This window comes from Lycorma delicatula, chromosome 12 (assembly GCF_047948215.1).
Source record: "Lycorma delicatula isolate Av1 chromosome 12, ASM4794821v1, whole genome shotgun sequence".
NCBI lineage: Eukaryota > Metazoa > Arthropoda > Insecta > Hemiptera > Fulgoridae > Lycorma > Lycorma delicatula.
Window position 1 is genome coordinate 69,183,816 of NC_134466.1, and position 19,508 is coordinate 69,203,323.

General features: G+C 29.1%; 1 protein-coding gene and 1 long non-coding RNA gene across 8 annotated transcripts in view; one reads left to right on the forward strand and one right to left on the reverse strand.

The window, feature by feature from the left end:
- The window catches only part of LOC142333421 (uncharacterized), a 65,346-nt gene that overhangs the window by 34,748 nt on the left and 11,090 nt on the right, over window positions 1–19,508 (forward strand). The window contains exons 3-7 of one of the 4 annotated variants that reach the window (XR_012758601.1): window positions 1,255–1,355; window positions 5,418–5,546; window positions 6,283–6,529; window positions 7,518–7,845; window positions 16,425–17,090. This is a non-coding gene — a long non-coding RNA (uncharacterized LOC142333421). Of the gene's footprint in view, window positions 1–1,254; window positions 1,356–5,417; window positions 5,547–6,282; window positions 6,530–7,517; window positions 8,769–15,850; window positions 15,983–16,424; window positions 17,091–19,508 lie in introns of those variants that run through there. The other 3 variants (XR_012758600.1, XR_012758602.1, XR_012758599.1) reach the window with 3 other exon arrangements.
- Window positions 8,831–19,508, reverse strand: part of LOC142333419 (very long chain fatty acid elongase 7-like) — a 115,040-nt gene continuing 104,362 nt past the window's right edge. For all 4 annotated transcript variants that reach the window (XM_075380478.1, XM_075380481.1, XM_075380479.1 and 1 more), the window contains 4 exons: window positions 18,168–18,224; window positions 16,129–16,234; window positions 12,831–12,967; window positions 8,831–9,446 (listed from right to left, as the gene is read on the reverse strand). In XM_075380478.1, the coding sequence (XP_075236593.1) occupies window positions 9,084–9,446; window positions 12,831–12,967; window positions 16,129–16,234; window positions 18,168–18,224 (663 nt within the window). In that variant the 3' untranslated portion in view covers window positions 8,831–9,083. The remainder of the gene's footprint in view (window positions 9,447–12,830; window positions 12,968–16,128; window positions 16,235–18,167; window positions 18,225–19,508) is intronic.

Sequence of the window (19,508 nt, forward strand, 5' to 3'; positions counted from 1 at the left end):
CTCTTCTGGCTTATTCCATCCTATTCATTCACACGCATTAACACACACTTACATATGTACATGTATATACAATAGAGAGAGAGAGAATGTAGGAAAAACAATTCTGTGAGAAAGAGAGGAAAAAATAAAAATGGATTAAATGATACAAAACTTCTTTATAAGAGGAAGGGGCTTACTTACACAACTAAGCTTAGCTCTCTCTCTCTCTTCCTCCCCTGTTGGTATATTATCCAGTACAATAATAATTTTAATAAAAAAACATTTTTTTAACTAAATCTTTTAGACTTAAAAAAATTAGTTGGTGTAAATAAAATAAACATAAAACAAAACTTAAAACTGAACTCTGTTTCGCTAATAATGGTTTATTTAATTAAAAAATCAGTTGTAAGATCAATTAGTTGATCTTAACGTAAGTAGTACAATATTGTATATTGTTCGTGTTAACAAATATTAAAATATTAGTTTCATGTTTTTATGTTGTTACTTGAACGTATTCAATTGTACTAAAAATCTAGGTTTTTTCTGTTATTCCCCCCAATTTTTATAATATTTTTATTATTATGAATTGTGGGGGAATTGCAGAAAAGACCCTGTTATTGTTTAGAAATACGGATAACTGTATAGTTACGATTCGAAGAATTTCAACATCTATTATTTATATCAGTGTTGTTGATTAGTCTACATCATGTTGTCTCAATTAATATTTGTTTCTCTTATTATAAACATTAAATGAGCTGTGATGCCATTACAGATTGGAAGAACTATCTGCGTGAAGTTTGTGCCAATTCCTTATTGAAAAATCCTTGCAAAGTAGGTGATGAAAGTAAAAACCGGTTAAGTTAGTGAAGGTTATTTATTATTTAAATAATCAAAACAATATTGTTAATTAGTCAAGTTTAACGAGCGAAGCGAGCATAGGTTAAGTTTGATTAGATTATATTTATAAACATGGTAATGTAAATGGTTATATCAGATTATTGGGTTATTTCTCCAACCTGGTTATTATTATCAATATTTCCTTCTACTTTGAGTTATTTCTAAGTGAAAAACTTGCAAACTTTTGGGGGGAAAAACAAAAAAGTACCTGTTTTTCTGATTGAAAGTTGATTTTTACAATTAAAAATGTGTTTCTCCACCAAAATTGACGTTGATAATTTCATGCAAATATGAGCAAATTCGATAAAAAAAAAAAGTGCTGGGGGAATAACAGAAAAGACCCAAAATCTATTATTAAAAAATTACTATTTTTTTCAGTTTTCAGAGTGCGTAGAACTTGTTCTTTAAAAGGATCTTTCATTGCTAATTATACAGATCCTGAGTTACCTCAGTTACAGATCCTGCTCATCTTAATGAAGGTAGGAAATCTCTGTTGTATGTAGTTGAATATTATAATTGATCTGTGCTAGGTTTCTTCATGTAATATATTATTTTGTCAAATTAAGTATGTTTGTAAATCTCACATTGTTAAAGCGTGTTGAGATTTTGATTTTTACACGGTGAATGTAAAATTAGCAAGTTATGGTTAATATCTTTGTAGTGAAGTTGATTTTGTTATATATTATTTGTACCAGTAGGTGAATGTGCATCTAACTTATCTGATGTACTATTTAGTGCTATCATTGCAATTTAATTTTTATACTTATGAGTTGCTGTGAGTGTGTGGGCATTTGATTAGTTTGCTTAGTGATCATGTGTTGAAAATGCAGTTTTGAAGATGACACGGTAATCTTCTTTTATGAAAATATTGTGTTTTATTAGCATTCATTTTTTTGTCATTAGATGTATTTTAACAACATATTAAATGGAAAAACACACTGTACATGAAACACAACTTATATGACGCCTAAGGGGCTTCCTGGGTTTTGGGCAAGACAGCAAATTGCCTCACATAGTTTACTGGTAGAGAACTACTTTTTTAGAACCTAGAAGAGAACTTGATCCCTAAATTCTGGTCTTTTAGGTTCTCAGTGTCGATGATGCAGAGACCTGAAGAATTTCTTCGTGTCCTGTTCACCTACTTGGTAAATTACTGACCTTTAGAAACAATATATTTTTCTAATCTTTTTTAAGATAGACATTATTAAGAATATTGTTTTAGTTAATCCGTTTTTTTTTTTAATTTTTTGTTCTGTGACCTTATACATTTGAAAATAAATAACATTATAATGACTCTTGAGATACAAAAGGTGTTTGCCTAGTTATCTGTTTCAAAAGTTGTAAAATCAAATTTTGTACTTCCACCGTGCATAACTTAATAAATTTTTATCTTATTACATTCATTATCAATATTTGTGAGATAAAATACACTACTTTGCCATTTTATTATAACCAAAATCGAATTCAATTTCTGTGGTGAAACAGAAGAATTTCAACATTTCACTGTAATATCTCAGATTGGATCCTTAGTTGGGTTTGACATTTTCAATATGCTAGAAAAATGTCCACATTATATTTTCCCATACATTAGCTTCAAGCTATTTTTCCCAAGAAAAATAAATTATCCAGAAAAGTAAATATCTTTGCATGTAATTTTTACATTAAAGTACTTTTTTTTTTAATTTTGTTGAAGTCTTTTTCATTTTATGTTTAGAAGCTTTACACATTAATTTCTGATTACTTTACTTCTAAAATTCTAATACGAGTAGTAAAGCTAAAATTGCTTGCAAAAATACATTAATATATTGTAGCAGAAGTAACCTACATTTTGTGAAACCTTTGCTGTAGACAATAAATAAGCTGTAACTGTTTCAACATAAATTCTTAAGGGAAAAATCGTTTAACATAATTAATGGAAGTTATCATACCTTTGTAGACGTTTGGATAATAAATGTCACTGGATGTACTGATGATAGTTTGTATGTACATATGCTGCTCTTAGATTCTTTTATGCATATACTACAAGCTACACACACACACACACATACTGTATATGTGTGGCCATCGTAGAACTTCAATTATTTGACACTGTTTTTTTCATTTTCCATGCACTCATGCTTTGATATGACCCTGTTATTTTTTGGAGGATAAAGTTGAGTGTTTTCATAATGTTAGTTAAATTTTTTTCATAAAAATAATAACTTGTTTAAATATAAAATAAGTTTATACTAATATTGTTATAAAAGTAAACAAATCTACAAATAAAACAAAAAAAATTATATCACAATGTATTATTTATTAGTAATCTTTTCTATACAGGATAATTTATTTAAAATCAGTCTCTTACAAGTATTTTTATAGGTTTTATGTCATAGAATTTTTTTACAGGGATTTAAATAAAAAAGTAGAAAATGTATTTACTTTTCACTAGCGGTATTTAAAATTACCTCCTTCTCTATATTTCTTCAAACTAAAACGATCAATAATATTTATCACTAATCTCTGTCGTGGAACGGTGGTGTCATCTCTACCTGTCACCCAGAAGGTTTTGGGTTCAAATTATTATAGGCTCGCTATTTTCACAAGTTAAAAATTCATTTCTTATCATTAAAAAAATAGAAGGAAAATAAGTGGAACTGAAAGGAAAATAGCCAGTAGTCCATCCAATATAATTAAAAAAGTAATAACGCCTGATCAGTAGTTGTGACGGTGATTTTTGAGCCAAAGGATAGTAATTTTAAATTTATCCTACTATTACTCTCAGGATTAAATTCACTATAGACAAATTGCATGAGTGCAAACATTAGATATTTTTTCATATATTCATTCTACTGAAAAAGCCTGATGAACTAATTCCAGCAACTTATTATATGTTGCATGATTTTGCTAAAAGTGACGGTACTTGTTTTCATTGCCAGTGACAGGTTGAATTTATTAAATAATCTGATGTACCGATAATTATTCATGTTTCATTAAAATTATTGGGATACAATGTATAAGTAATGGGACAGAAATGGAACACTATACATCTTTAACTAATTCCAAAGTTTTATATAACTAATTCTTTCTTTTTCCTGTTTAGCCTTCGGTAACTACCGTTCAGATAATACTTCAGAGGAAGAGTGAGGATGATATGTATGAGTGGAAATGAATGTAGTCTTGTGTAGTCTCAGTTTGACTATTCCTGAGATGCATGGTTAATTGAAACCTGATCACCAAAGAACACTGGTATCCACGATCTAGAATTCAAATCCGTGTAAAAATAAATGGCTTTACTAGGACTTGAATGCTGGAACTCTCGACTTCCAAATCAGCTGATTTGGGAAGACACGTTCACCACTAGACCAATCCGGTGGGTTTTTATATAACTAATTAGCATTACCCATGGCACAATATCTGTAATCTGGGAATTTACATAACCAGACAGATGAAATGGTCATAAATTCATAATTCATAAAAAAATGCTGTGTTGAATCTAACTCACCATTAGCGATTTTGTTTAAAAGCCAGTCATTCCAATTCAAACATTTAGCTCTTCTCATTTTGTTTGGAATCATATTTTTTTGATATTGGAAGGATATACTGTTAATTAAAAATTTATTTTACAAAATTTTGACTTTTAAGTCACTTTTTATTTTTATTAAATATTTCATACAGATATTTTATTTTTTTAAAATTGGAAAGAACTTGTCGGGAGATATCATTTAATTATCTTTGAAATTTATACCTAGGTGTTTTTATCATTAAGTTTTTTTTATCATTATTTGTTTTCAATAAAATTCAAGCAATTTTTTATCTGTTGCACAGAGAATCGTAAATTAATTAGTGTGGTAAAGGAAAGAAATTTGTTTCAGATCAGGATTACATAGTAAATTTATATTTTATCTTTTGATAATTCCAGTAACAAAAAAAAATTAAACAAAATTATATGATACTTTGAAGTGGCACAATCTAACCTATTTTTGTTTCTGTTAGGTTAGGCCACTCTTTTTCTGTTTAGCCTACGAACCACCATAAAGTATTACTTGAATGAGTATGATATGTATTGTAAATGAAGCTGTTAATGTAACTGTTTTGCACAATTTCTGGTCAACCATTTCTGAGATGTGTGGTTAATTGAAACCCAACCACCAAAGAACACCGGTATCCACAATCCAGGATTTAAATCCATATAAAAGCCTTTACTAGGATATGAACTATTAACTAGACCAGTTAATATTTATTTATTTTTCAGTATGGTGTAGCACTTAAAAAAAATCTTTTTTTTGTGACATACATATTTGCAAAAAACTGTAGCATTTAGATAATAAAATATATACTATTTCCTAATCATCAGAGGAAAATACTTAAGACATAAAGGGTTGAAAAGAAGGAACTCTGTTGACATATGAATCAGAATTTGTAGAACACACTGTTCTGTATGTATATTTTTTTATTTTATATTTTATGGGTTACATTTTAAATTTTATTTCTGTAACTTGCATGTTTGAAAAACTCATTTTATATGAATTTTAAAGCAAGTTTTTTTTTGTGTAATTTAGACAAAGAACATCGGGAACTAATGAGAGTAAACACAAATACTCAGATTAATATGTGATCATTAGCATAAGAGGAAAATATATGTATCACCATATGTTGAAGTTGTTAGCACCCAAATAGTTAAAGGATGTGTAAGTATGATGAATAACAAACTGTTCTGTTCACATAATTTTCTAACAGACTTCATAGGAGTTGAAATTATTCAACATAGAGTGTCGAATAGTGTGTTGATTATTGGTTGTTGATTCTGCTTAGATTTAATGAAATATCTTATTTTACACTAGTTAGCTACCAGTTTCTTTGTACTGCTTATTTTCAGATGCATAGCATTTGACAAAGGAAATTTTGAAAAAACATTTACCTATAAGATCCAAACATTCAAAATTTTTACTGATTATTCTCAATATGTGTGAAACATTTTCTGGTGTGTTGGCTGAAGTTAAGGCACTAATTTCATGACATCAAATTAAAAAAGTTTATGTGGATGGATAAATGTCCTACCCTCTATCTTATAAAATTTTGAGATATTTTAATGCATTTGATTACACATGTACCCATCAACATCCTTCATAAATTAAATAGGTTTAAATTAGTTACAAATGACAGCCATTTAAGTTTTTTAATCAATAATAGCTCTGAAAATATTAGTTTTATTAGATAAAATGGAACCCCAGTTCAAGTCTGTCTATAAACAACTGAGATATGACTGACTGAAATTGTTGAAGTGATTTGCAGAAAAAGTTTTCAATCAATCAATCAATCAGGCAATCTTGTGATTTTTTTCTCTTACTAATACAGAAACTATTATTATTCTTAATTCGGTGAGAGATGGCCTATTTGTACACATGAAATTTTTTTGTTTTTCAGAATCTGTTTCTAATTTTGGCCTACACCTCCAGAGACATTGCGTGTGCACACATATATACAAAATCATTTTTTCTTCTGTGTGTCTTTCATATATAATAATGGATGTAACTCCAAGAAAGCAATCGAAAAAATTATTTGCTGTGGACTTAATCGAGAATTAGCAGCCTACAGATTTACACACGAAAACTGTTAAACACAGACTTCTTGTAACTGAAGTAAAGTTCATTGGCCAGCTAAAAAGCCACAGGTAATCAGCTACTGAAGCTGTAATACAAACTTTCTATTTGCTGGAAATTTGTGATGTATATAAACATATGTGAGGTTATATATATATATATATATATATATATATATATAGGTGTTCCATTTTTTCATGGAAAGTTTTATGCAGGAAATATGATACCAACCGACTGAAATGTGTTGGAGCTCCATCATGGTGAAACCACATATTTCCTCTTAATTTTAGAGGTTCCAAAAAATGTGGAAGATTTTTGGCAAATGAGCAAGAGAATTTTCTCGATTTAAATGATTTGGTAGAATGACAAAATCCAAAAGATAGTCATTAAATTAAAAATACCTGCCTGTATGTTCAGGAAAAATCTTTGTTGATGGCTACTTTGGAAGTTACAACAAGGATTCTTGTCGCTCTTGATACATTGTGATTGTGTTCAAAACTATGGATTGAAAAATAAAAATGACCACCATTTTGTAATTTGCACCATTTTGTAATTTTTTGTTAAATCCTGATTTTTTTTTTATTTTAAAACTTTTACAAAGATGCTTACAAAATATTAATGTTATTCCTCTATTCGAACTTGAGGTATAAATTTTAATATAAAAATAACAAAATGGTAGAATGAAGGAGAAATTGCCATTTTTCCTAAGGATATTTTTTGTTTAGTTTTACAAATAGAATCCAAAAAAGTGCAGCCAGCCCACCATTTTGTTGAAACATCTGTATATATATATATATATATATATATATATACTGTATTCAGTGTTAATAATTACCCAAGATTAATGGTTATTTTAAGTGGAAGATTATAGAATTTTCTACACTAAAAAAATTTAATACTGATGTAGTTTAATGTTATTTAAAAATTTAACTGATTAATTATTTCACATTTTTATTTAATTTTATTATATACACCTTATTAATCTATTTATGCAATGAAAGCATGATAGGTTATAAAGAAAAGAGAAAGTGTCAATGTAATGAATTAAATTTGTTACAGAGTAGGTATGCAATGTAAAGGATGCAAAGAAACAAAATCAAAATGTAGCTATGGCGTGTGAAATATAGGCACCTCTGAAAGACAGAAGGCATATGTACTTAACCAGTAGATGTTGCTTTAAAAGAAAGTATGGCCTAACAGATTGCTCAACAGAGTCTGCAGTCGAATCCTTTTACAGAGTTGAAGAAGTGGATGGCCAGCAATGTTTGAACAAGAAAACATTGATGATAAAGAGCAAACGATTACAAACATTGAAGTTTGTACAAACAAAAAGAAAAATAGATTTACGGGAGAACATAAGTGTATATGTACATACATCCAGTTATAGGTAAATTATTAAAAAATCTTAAAAAAAGGAGGTTCTCATTTTAATTTGTAACTTTATTTTATGTGTTCATATTTTACTTATTTACCCTATAGTACTAATGAGAAATAGTAAAATAAATTAATTGACAAAAACAGTTCTTTTTACTTTTAGATAAAAATGAGGATTTTTAGAATAAGCATAAAAAATAAATAATTTAAATTACTGTTTAAGGAAATCCCAATAGAAAGTGTAAATTTAGCTGAAAAATTACTAAACCAATTTAAATCTATACTTCAGACTGTCTAATATTAATTGATAAATACCCACACAGTAACAAAGCACTCTAAAACAAATATTTTAGATTTTTAGAACAAAAAATATGTAAACAATTATTATCATTTCAGACAATACCAATAGAAAGCATAAATTTAACTAAAAAAGTTTAGTTTAATTCCTAGATATGGGGTACATATTTTTTTTTACCTATTCTAAAAATCCTGCTAAAAAATATTTGTTTTACAGTACTTTGTCACTGTTTATCAATTTTTGAAACTACGGGTTCTTTCATTTGTAATCATTAACTTAAATTTTACTTGTTTTAATTGTTTTTTCACATTCATCATTCAACTATTAAAACATTAATGTTGTTTGTCAGGTACTGGTACCAATTAGGTAAAAATTACATGATGTATTTCTGCATTTATTATTAGTGCCATTTATTAGCCTTAGCATAAACAACGTTTAGTCCTTCATGGTTTTCCTGCATCCTTTTTATACTTGAATCTAGACCATGAGTTTCTTTTGTGAATTTCGTTTAAAATTTTTATTGAAATTATGCTTAGGCCTGTACAATATGAATTTCATATGAGTAGGCCTAACTGTATTAAAAAAATAAACTTAATAAAAATAATAAGTAAAGTCATAACCAGACTTAACAAATAAAAAAGTATTAAATGTATTAGACATCATATTATAAAAGAAGGAATAAATTAAACATAAAACAAAATTTAATTAACAAACAAATAATTTTTACTTTTTATTCAACATTTTATAGTAATAATTTTAGTAATAAAATTTATTTTTTTACATATACGGTCAACAAATAAAGTTATGTACAAATCACATGTTTATATTGCAATGCTTTAAACACTATGGTTTTAAAACGTGGTGACCTATGTATATCTATTATGAGACTTTTTACAAGTAGTGTGAAAAACTCAGAAAGAATTAAATGATATGAGTTCAGAAATTTTACTAATTTATTGAGTTTTATCATCATTATTATCACCATTATCATCATCATCATCATCATCATTATTGTATAACTCATCCTGTAATCCTGGAAAGCACATAAAAGTCATTCCGTGTGTGAATACTTTCCAGAATTCACTTCCTGGTACAGCAATTTTTTTTTGTGGTTTTCCGTATGAATCATCTTTTTTAAATACTTTTGGAGATTCTGTTTTTCTGCTTGTGCCTAAATATTCTTTTTGATAGAAATCTAAAAATAAATAGAAGAATAATACTCCATTTGCAAGCATGTAATAACTGTACACTTTTGGTAAAGTACAATCATTTACTATTAACGTTCCTAGGTAAATTATGATGAATGCGAATTGTGCCTGTAAAAAAAGATGAAAATCTATTAGATTTTTATCATTAACTATAAATAAATCATCTATTAAACAACTAAATACAAAACTATTTATTTTGTATGATCAGAATGATCACTCTATTTCATAGCTTGAGAACAAATCAGACCCTTAAATTTCTCGACAAAAATGGTTTATATGATTTCTTTATAAAATTTTAAATTTCAATTTGGGCAGCTTTATTAAATCAGAATCTACTGGCAGATTGCTGAATTCCATGCTAATGCAACGATAAAAATGTTTGGCTCATGAGTGTACTTAATTAAATCTTACTTATTTAGTCTAAAACTGCAAGATGATTCTCCAGTTACTTATTGAACTATAACTCCCATCTTTGGCTGGGTACATCTTCGGTGTACCCAGTCATTTTTATTAATCTCAACCTGTTGAATTTAAATTAAAAATATTTTTTCTATGGAACTAATTGGTAATTGACATTTTCAGTAACTGCCCAAACCACTAGGGACTGTCCTATCATTCTCTTCAATGGTGTTCTATATCCCTGGTCATTGCAATGTTTCTTGTTTGAACTCTACTCATGTTGACTATTATGATCTTTAAAATCATAATAAGGAATCAAATCAGTATACGACTGGTTTGGATGGGCCTTAAAATGTACATTGACATCCTTACCTCATTTTTCAGTATTTATTAGGTTTTTTATTAGTACTGATATATAATATGTTATTGTAACAAGACCGGTATAGCGGGCCTGAATAACAGATTCTTAACCAGTCATTACAAAAGCAATGGAAAATGTAATTAATTGCAGAATCCAGAAAGGAACAAGGAGTCCTTTTTGAAAAGAATAGTTCCATTTTACAATCGTCTTTTGTTATACTACCTCTTAACACAAAATGAACACCTGTTGTACGATGAGAAGAGATCAGGCTTGGAATTAACAAAGCTTCGATTGACTCTTCTCACACTTCGACTTGGGTTCGATCTTACAGGTAACGAGGCTAACAGTATAAATAGCCCAGTAAGACCAGCTAAAAGTTCAGTTCGACAGAGTACCACGGACCAGTCTGTGAGGCGTTACGATACCGGCTTAACGTCAGTTCTGTGAGGAGTTCAGTGAGAAGAAGCTGTGAGTTGTGTGAATTTGGCAGAGGGTTCTGCAAACCAGTCTGTGAGACATATGACAACGGTCCAACGTGGAGAGAAACAGGTGTGAGTCTGCGAGACATCAGTCCAGCGAGGAGAGTATCCAGTTCGATACGATTAATGTAATGCCACGAGTAATTTATTAACCAAGAACATACAAACATTGTATATTGTCTACAACCTCTCAATATCCTGATCGAGCCGCACAGAATGCATACTGCAACCCATGCGACAATATATAAAGTGGTGGATATCAAGAAGATATTTGATTATATGAGTTTTTGTCAGTATGCTATAAGTTTAGATGTTTCTTTGATCTAAAGAATAATTTTCCTTAATAGATTCAGTTTCCAAATCTAATTTATTGATCCATCAATAGAGTTGTTGCCTAAGACCAGTTGTTATGTAATCCCTGCTATGCTATATGGAGGATTGAATTGAAAAATCTTGTACTATAAATGAAATGGAGCTGCAGCTTATGTATCACCCAAAATAAGTGATTTCTTATTTTTCAATTTAATGACAGCAGTTTAAATTTTAATCAGTTAAATCAGTTTTTGTAGTTGTTTTAACTTCACTGATCATTTACTCTAAACTTCTCAACGTTAGACTTTTATCATATGTATACTTTTTTTTGATATTATTAACTTGATTTTTTTATAGAGTAAAAACTAATATGTATGTCTAAAATATTTATATGTAACTTCTAAAATAAATTTTAGAAATTTATTGGTCAGCATGTTGGCTTCTAGATCATTTGATGGTCTTGGGTTTGATTCCTGGTAACTCAGCAGTTGTTTTACTTATCATTTCATTCATCATTAATATACGTCTATGTCCATGGTTGTATTGTGGTGGTAAAAAAAATAATATACCAGAATCTTTAGTATAATAACCTATAATGTCGTTTTTGACTTATTTTTTAAAATAACAAATATTTTCTTAAATTTTGAGAACAAAAAATTGCAATTCGCATCCTTTTCATTAGCAGCCATAAATTCTTAGAAATCAGATCATTAGCCATCTGATAACTTAAATACAATACCATCAATATACATTGACTGTATTTCTCTCTTTATTTATTGCCCTTCTTTTAATTTTTTTACGTTAACAGTTCTTTCTTCAGTATACAATGAACTCCAATTATATAATTACCTCATTGTCAATGAGAAACTAATTAAGGTGCAGGGAATTTCAAGGCAGAAGTCAAAGCTTTACTGGGTCCTAATGTTCCTGTTCAAATTTTGTGTTGAGATTGTTGATGAAATTGAAAACCTATTATTTCTTTCTTTAAAAGTAGGTTATCAAGTAATAACAAACAGTTTGGTAACTGTTTGTTAATAAAGTATCAGAAATGGTTTCTGAACATGAATGTTCAAGTTTTAGGCAAAATTTAATGCTGACTCTTTGCTTCATGCATTCTGAAATGCAACAAATCAAATACTGATATTTTCACTGCTGCTCTCTGAACAACAAAACATTGCACTGTTTGTTTACCAGGCAACAAACAATACAAACATTAGTGCACTCATGTGGCACATCTGTTTTCCTGTTTAGCCTCCGGTAACTACCGTTTAGATAATTCTTCAGAGGATGAATGAGGATGATATGTATGAGTGTAAATGAAGTGTAGTCTTGTACATTCTCAGTTCGACCATTCCTGAGATGTGCGGTTAATTGAAACCCAACCACCAAAGAACACCGGTATCCACGATCTAGCACTCAAATCCATGTAAAAATAACTGCCTTTACTAGGACTTGAACGCTGGAACTCTCGACTTCCAAATCAGCTGATTTGGGAAGACGCGTTCACCACTAGACCAACCTGGTGGTCTCATGTGGCACATCTAGTTCAAAATTACAGCACAAGATCAGTCTGGATAAATTTTGTATTTTCGACTCTTATTCACTAGTAGGAAAGTATTCCAGGATATTAATGCAGCTATTTTTTTACTTCCTTGTTTGAAGTAAAGGAACAAAGTATTGTGATAGCAAGAAATTTTAGTTTTCAGGACAGTCCTGCAATGACAATTTTCTAATAATTAACAAAAATCATTGTTTGACAGTGCAAAAAATAGAAACCTTGGAATTTTAAAAACTTGAACCAAGTTCTTGAACCACTTCTTGAACCAAGAATTGGTTCAAGATTTCTGAATAATAATAATATTTCTGAATAATAATTGTAATTTACTTATTTCACTCATAGAATTTTTAATATTAAAATTTTATTACTTATAAAATACTTACCAATTGAAATTTAGTGATGTATGATTTCCATGTTAGGTATGGTTTCATAGACTCTCCAAAGGCTGACAAAAAGTAATAAAAGTACATAACTATGTGTACTGATGTATTTATGAACCCGATCCAAACACCTTGTTCTCCTAGAAAAAAAAATCAGAACAATTATTATTAAAATGAGTACTGGTATTTATTAATTAATAATAGAAAATGCATTTTCATAAAGCAATGCTATTTTATATATAACAATAAGGGACTACTCTAATATTTTGTCTAAAGGATCAATAGAAACTGAAAAAAAAATTGTAAAAGAACTATTATTAGCTGGAAAAAATTTAGTACACTACTAATACTAAACACTAATAAAATATTTTTAATTACTTTCCCAGCTTCACAGTTATGTATAACTGCACAGTATACTATACAAGGAAAAGTATGCTAATGAAATCAAATTTTAAATGTCAAGATTTTTGGAGATCTTTACATTTTATGATCTCATCTCATAAAAAAAATACAATTTTAGCAACAAAAAGGTTTGGAGGATGTATGTATATGTGTTTGCCTAATTTTTTCTTGATATCTCCAGACTGGATTTAGTAGTTCAGCCAATAATTTTGTATATGGGGCATTGGTGCTATTTGATCACAATTATTCAGGAGGCAAGGAAACAGATCTTATGGGTCCCAATTTCAAAACCTTTATTCAAAGGTTAAATTAACATAATTTAATGCCCTCAATTCTGATAATTATGGAATTAATTAATTAGCATTATCAGAATGCCAAGCTCCATACTTCTATGAGAGCCAAAAAAAAAGAAGATTTTTTTGTTGTATTTGGATTCAAACTCATACCGCTTCTACTAATTAGACCACAATAAGACATTAGACATTATTAGTAAGCCACTATTCAATTTCGTTCAGGGGTTGGTGACAATAAACCTAAATTTTTTGTCAGTTATTGTTTTGCGTATCTTCAAAATGGATTAAACAAATGTTTATAATTTTTTACTATTATTTCTAATTATGAATCATTGATTCAAAAATGATCAAAACAAGAAACTTAAATTTTTTGTTTTTTTATGGGAAAACTGAGTGTTGAAAGCTATGTTATGTTACTTTTCAAGGGCAAGACTATTCAAAACATAGAATTTTCAGAGATTATGTCAGTATAATTCATAGTTATCTCCTCTTAGTGATAGTAACAATATCTCCTTCTCTACTATTAAGGAACATCACAGATGACATCAAAAATCTTATACAGACTGGCACACCGCTCTGCGGCCAGATTTACTAAGCTTCCCTTGTACTCCCAGGCTGTTGAATGTATCAAAATTATGACCGAAGCGCATGTTAAAAAGTATGCGGCACTGATGTAACAAACAGTATCATCAGGACAACCCTCTTATCAAGATCTATTATGCCCAAATTTTTCCAAAAATCCAACTTAAAGTGCATTTTTTTGAATAAAAAATTTGAGAATGAAAAATGCGTTTACTATTTATAAAGGTTTGTTTAACCTTGTAAAAATTGAAAGAAATTACAAAATATTGCCATTTTTTACGAAAATATGAGTTTTTTTGCATGAATAATAAAATTTTTAAATTACAGGTTTTATTTTTTTTTCATGTTCCTTAGACCTCAAGCTTAAAATTTGCCATTTTTCAAAATTTTGTGCGATGTGCATATTTTTTTAATTTGAAAATTTTCTTTTCATTTAGATTAGCTAGGCAAAAGGCAACTTTCACCCTGAAAAAGCGGTTTTTCAGCCCTACATATTAAGTATTCATTAAAAAAAAAATTAAAAAAACATGCAGAAAGTTATTTTATCTGGTTTCCTCTATTTCATCCCTTTCTCTTACGAAGTAATCTTTTAACTTCAATTTTTACATTAAATGTCCTCAGTCATCTGTTTTATATTTATAAATATTAAACTTTGATCTTCATGTATAGTTGTCCGATGTGAATTTCTTAATCTATGACTGACCATCCCAGTTTGTCTTTACAAGATTCTGCCACAAACCTCTCTCACCTCCTATTTGTCTTAAGACTCATTTCATACTTGATTGTAATTTTCAATATCCAACTTAATGCTACATTTCAAAGTCTTGAGGTTCTTTTCCTTTTTATTTTTCAAATGTTCATTTTTGGTAACATAAAATTCTCTAATACATTGTGCGTTATTTATGCATTATTAACATTGTGTCTATTTCAATATTCAATTCCTCAATACTCTCCTTTCTATCGTACTAAATCAAATTTAATTTTTTATTGAATCTGTCCAAGCAATAAATTTTCACTATTCAAAACCTCTTTTGAGTTATTCTTGATTTCTGCCAAAATAACAATGACATCGACAAGACTTAGCATTTTTATGTTTTGTCTTTGGAAAGTTTTCAGATTTGTTTTTTTTTTCAATTTCTGAACTGCTTCTTCTATACATAAATTGAAAAACAATAGAAAAAAACTCACATCCTTTCTGAATCAGAGATTACCTTTCTTAAAATTTTATCTTTTATCTTTTCAGTCGCTATCTCATTCTTTTAAGACTATATATATAAAATTTTAAAATATAGATAAAATTTTCCAGATGCTATGTACCCTTGTTCTTCTTATATAAGAAGGTAAGAAATAGCTTACTCTTACCCATGTCCTTGCTGAAAATAAGCCAGTTTTCATGTAGTACACTTTCCTTTGTACATTCTACTCATCTGTAATATGCATTATATCTTCTGCTTCTAATTAGTGGAGAAAAAAGTATACCATAATTAATTTGTAATGATATATTTTTAATGCTTTTATGAGCACTAGTTATGAATATTAGTTCAATGAAAGATTGGTGCTAAAATTTGAAGAGGCATTCATACATTAGCACAAGCTCAGAGAAAGGATGACACTTAGTTACTAATGGAAATTTGAATGATCATATCTGCTAATAATTATTCTATAATTTTCAGTCTGAAATAGTTTGGTGTACATTCTGACAATTATTATTTTTAAGACTGTAACAAACGGATCGATTTCTGTTAGTTCTAGGTAAGGTGGATATAGCCCCTTGTGAGTTAATGAATAGTCCTGCACTTTAAGTATTGAGCAGTTCTTCTTACGCAAGATTCTACTGAAAGTTGTTTGTATCATGTTGCAGTAAGCACCTTCATGTCGACATAAAATATGTAGATAAATTTGATATTTTGGTATTTAATAAATTTAACCATATTTTTTCTCAATTTAATTTTTGTTTTTATAGCTAATTGTATTTCATTTTCAAAATACCCATTGTACTTTCTTAACCCAAGTATTTTTCTTACCTCTTACATACTTTAAATACGCCCAACTGACTAATACAAGACTGGCATGATGGTAAACATGAAGAAATGTTACGTGTGACTGTTTCTTCCTTAGTATAAAGAAAACCTGTAAATAAAATTTAAATTAGTATAAAAAATTACATTATACTTATTGTTAATGATTATCAATTATAAAATTTTTCTTTCTTACAAAACATTATTCAGAACTATTGAACATTTTTTTCTAAATTAATTACTCAATTCTCTTTCATTATTTAATGTATGTAATTAAAATTGTATTTTTATATATTTCATAGGCAGAAGACACTCCTATTGCAGGCGATAAGTGCAGATAAAGCAAAAAATGTTTCATCCCTATCCTAGGATTGTTGTTTAATCTGTACATTTATTACTGCAAAAAAGCTTACAAGTATAATCAAATATATCGTGTATTGATGAATCACATTTTCCTCCTGATCTCAGATAGAAGAAGACAGGAGAAAGTTCTGAGCTTAATATTTGTTTATGGCTCTCTAAAAGTCTTATGCTAATAAATGTATTTTCAGTTAAGAAGAAGCTTATGCTTTTCAACAAATTTAAATTCAAAGAGTAGTTTCTCCCAAAATGTAGGCTATACTTATGATGGCTGGTTCCTGGTTAAGATTGTAAACTACTCCATATCAGAGGCAGTCCGCAATCCATTTTCTCTTTTTCCTCAGTTTTCTAATTCTTTATAATTCCTCTTTTTTCTATTTCTGGTACTATCCAATTTTCTATGTGGGAGATGCATTCAAAGCCAAACTAGAAACTGATGCACGTATTGGATAAAATCAGGCCTGTGATTCATCAAAATCTAATTTAATCTAATCTACATATAGTATCTTAATTCCAAATAATTTTTCCTGATAGGCTTTATGCAAATTTACTTGTTTAAGTTTCTCATGTTATTTCTTGTTTCTGTCTAAAACTTGTTTCTGAAATTCCTGAAGATCTGGCCATATTTCTAATTTTATATTTTACATATTCAAATCTTTATTATTAATTTACATCTAGTAAAACTATCCAAATTAAAAAACCAAATATATCAAACATTGAATTAAGTTTTTTAATTTGAATGAAGTTGTAAACAATGAATTAAATTTATTTTTTTAATTTGGATAGTTTTATTAGATATATTAATAATAAAAATTTGAATATGTAAAATATACAATTAGAAATATGGTTAGATCTTCGGAATTTTAGAAAGTGAATTACAGAGAGCGTTAAAAAAACAAAAAAAGCAGAATCAATTGGGGAGGGTGCAGGGACATGTATTTCCTCCAACAGTCATATATTTGGAACACTTACAAAATGAAAGAAGAGATGGATGTAAACACTTCTGTTGGCAGAATTTTCAACTCTGAAGCTTAAGGGAATTTTCATGAATCACCACAAGTTTTAGACAAATGAGAAATAGCACGAGAAACTTATATAAGGTAAAATTATTTGGAGTTAAGGTATGCAGATTGGATTAAATTATATTTTGATCGAGCCTGTGATTGATCAATGATTTTGCCTAATATGTGCATCAGCTTCTAGTTTGGCTTTGAATGCATCTCCCATATAAAAAATTAGAACCTTGGATAGTACCAGAAATGCAAAAAAAGGGTCATCATTCCATACTGAAGCATAGGGTAGAAATAAATTTATATTTTGAAATTCTTGGATAGTAGATGTAGTTATTTCATTTAAAGGTCATCTCTGTTTATTCAATTGAAGTTCTATGTCATTAAGTTGTTTTCATTTTGGTGTTTTTTGTTAACAATGAAATTAAGGCGCAAGAAAATAACATGGGGATATATTGGAAGTACCTCCTCAAATAAGATAGTCGTCATCAATGTCAGTCAGTAATAACTGCTATTACATTAATATTATTTCGTGAATCAATTGCATTTGATAATCCTATTTTATTCTTTCTTTTAATTTTCATTCTATTTGTCTAAATTCAGTTCAAAATGGAGTTAAACCTAGTTGTCTCAGAATTTTTAGTAATAATAATAATAATAATGTCAACAACTTACTGTGTCTAGAAGGTCAATTATCTTAGAGACTAGATAGAACCAGCCAAATTCACACATCTGAAAAAATAAAATTAATTGTTTATTATAACTATTCAAATAAGTAATTGTTTATTACTAATGAAATGCAAAAGTTGAAAAAAATATATTGTTTTGTGTTTTTATTTATAATCATTATTATTTAAGTACAAAATTAATTTAATATCTAATAATTAAACTCGTCAGAATGAAACAGTAAGAACAGTCAAAGATGAAATTTTGAATTTAACAAAAACAGTTTATGAGAAATGTGGGAATGAGAGAAAACTTATCAGATATATAATTCAACTACATGCTATAGTGATTACTAAACACATAAGGCAGCTACGATTTAACAGCAGTGGTACCTGCAAAACCATTCACAAACTGCTAATTACTTTAAAAAGATCTAATGTTATATACAGTTGCTCATAACTCCCCAAAGTAAAACAAATTATCAAATGAAATAAGTATGGCATAAAGTACATTTTATTTGTTAGAAAAACTTAACTAATTTTTCCTGGTAGTTACAATTTTTAGCTACACATTTTGAATAATGATGAACTAGTTTTCTCACTCTATTGATGCTTAAAACTTCACTGCATCCTTCAATTCACCATCCGTGGTGAAATGAACACCAGTAATATCCCAATTAATTTTGGAAAGAAGTGAAAATCAAGACGCCAAAGCTGTTGAGTACAGAGAGTATGGAATAGGTTCAGATTTCAACTTCACCATAGCCTTGGCAGTTGCATGTGGTGTGTGTGGCTCAGCATTATCACGTTGCATACTTATCGGCTCTAAGGATTGTTGAATATGAGACACACATCTCCTAAAGTTTAAGGTATAATTCTCTGTAGATCTCCTAAGGTATAAAGTTTATACATAGCCCAAATTTACTGTTGACCTGACTTCAAGTTAGTCAGTTGCATGCACATATTTGGAATCCTTAAACACTATTACAGAATTTTTCGCAGAGAGTTACATTGTCTTTTTTAGCTACAACAAATGGAGACTGTATATGCATTTGAGGTAACAGGTTTTGTGTGTGTGTGTGTGTGTGTGTGTGTGTGTGTGTGTGTGTGTGTGCGTGTGTGTGTGTGTGTGTGTGTGTGCGCACATGCGCGTGTGTGTCAGTATATCTGTTACCATTTTCCTCAAAAACTACTAGACCAATTTTGATGTGGTTTTTTGCATTACACAGGTATTACTTCAAAGCAGGTTCTTAGACATGTTTTATGGTTACAGGACACCAGTGGGCACTGAACAGATATGCATTTGGGGGTTAGAGGTTTTGTGTGTGTGTGTGTGTGTGTGTGTGTGTGT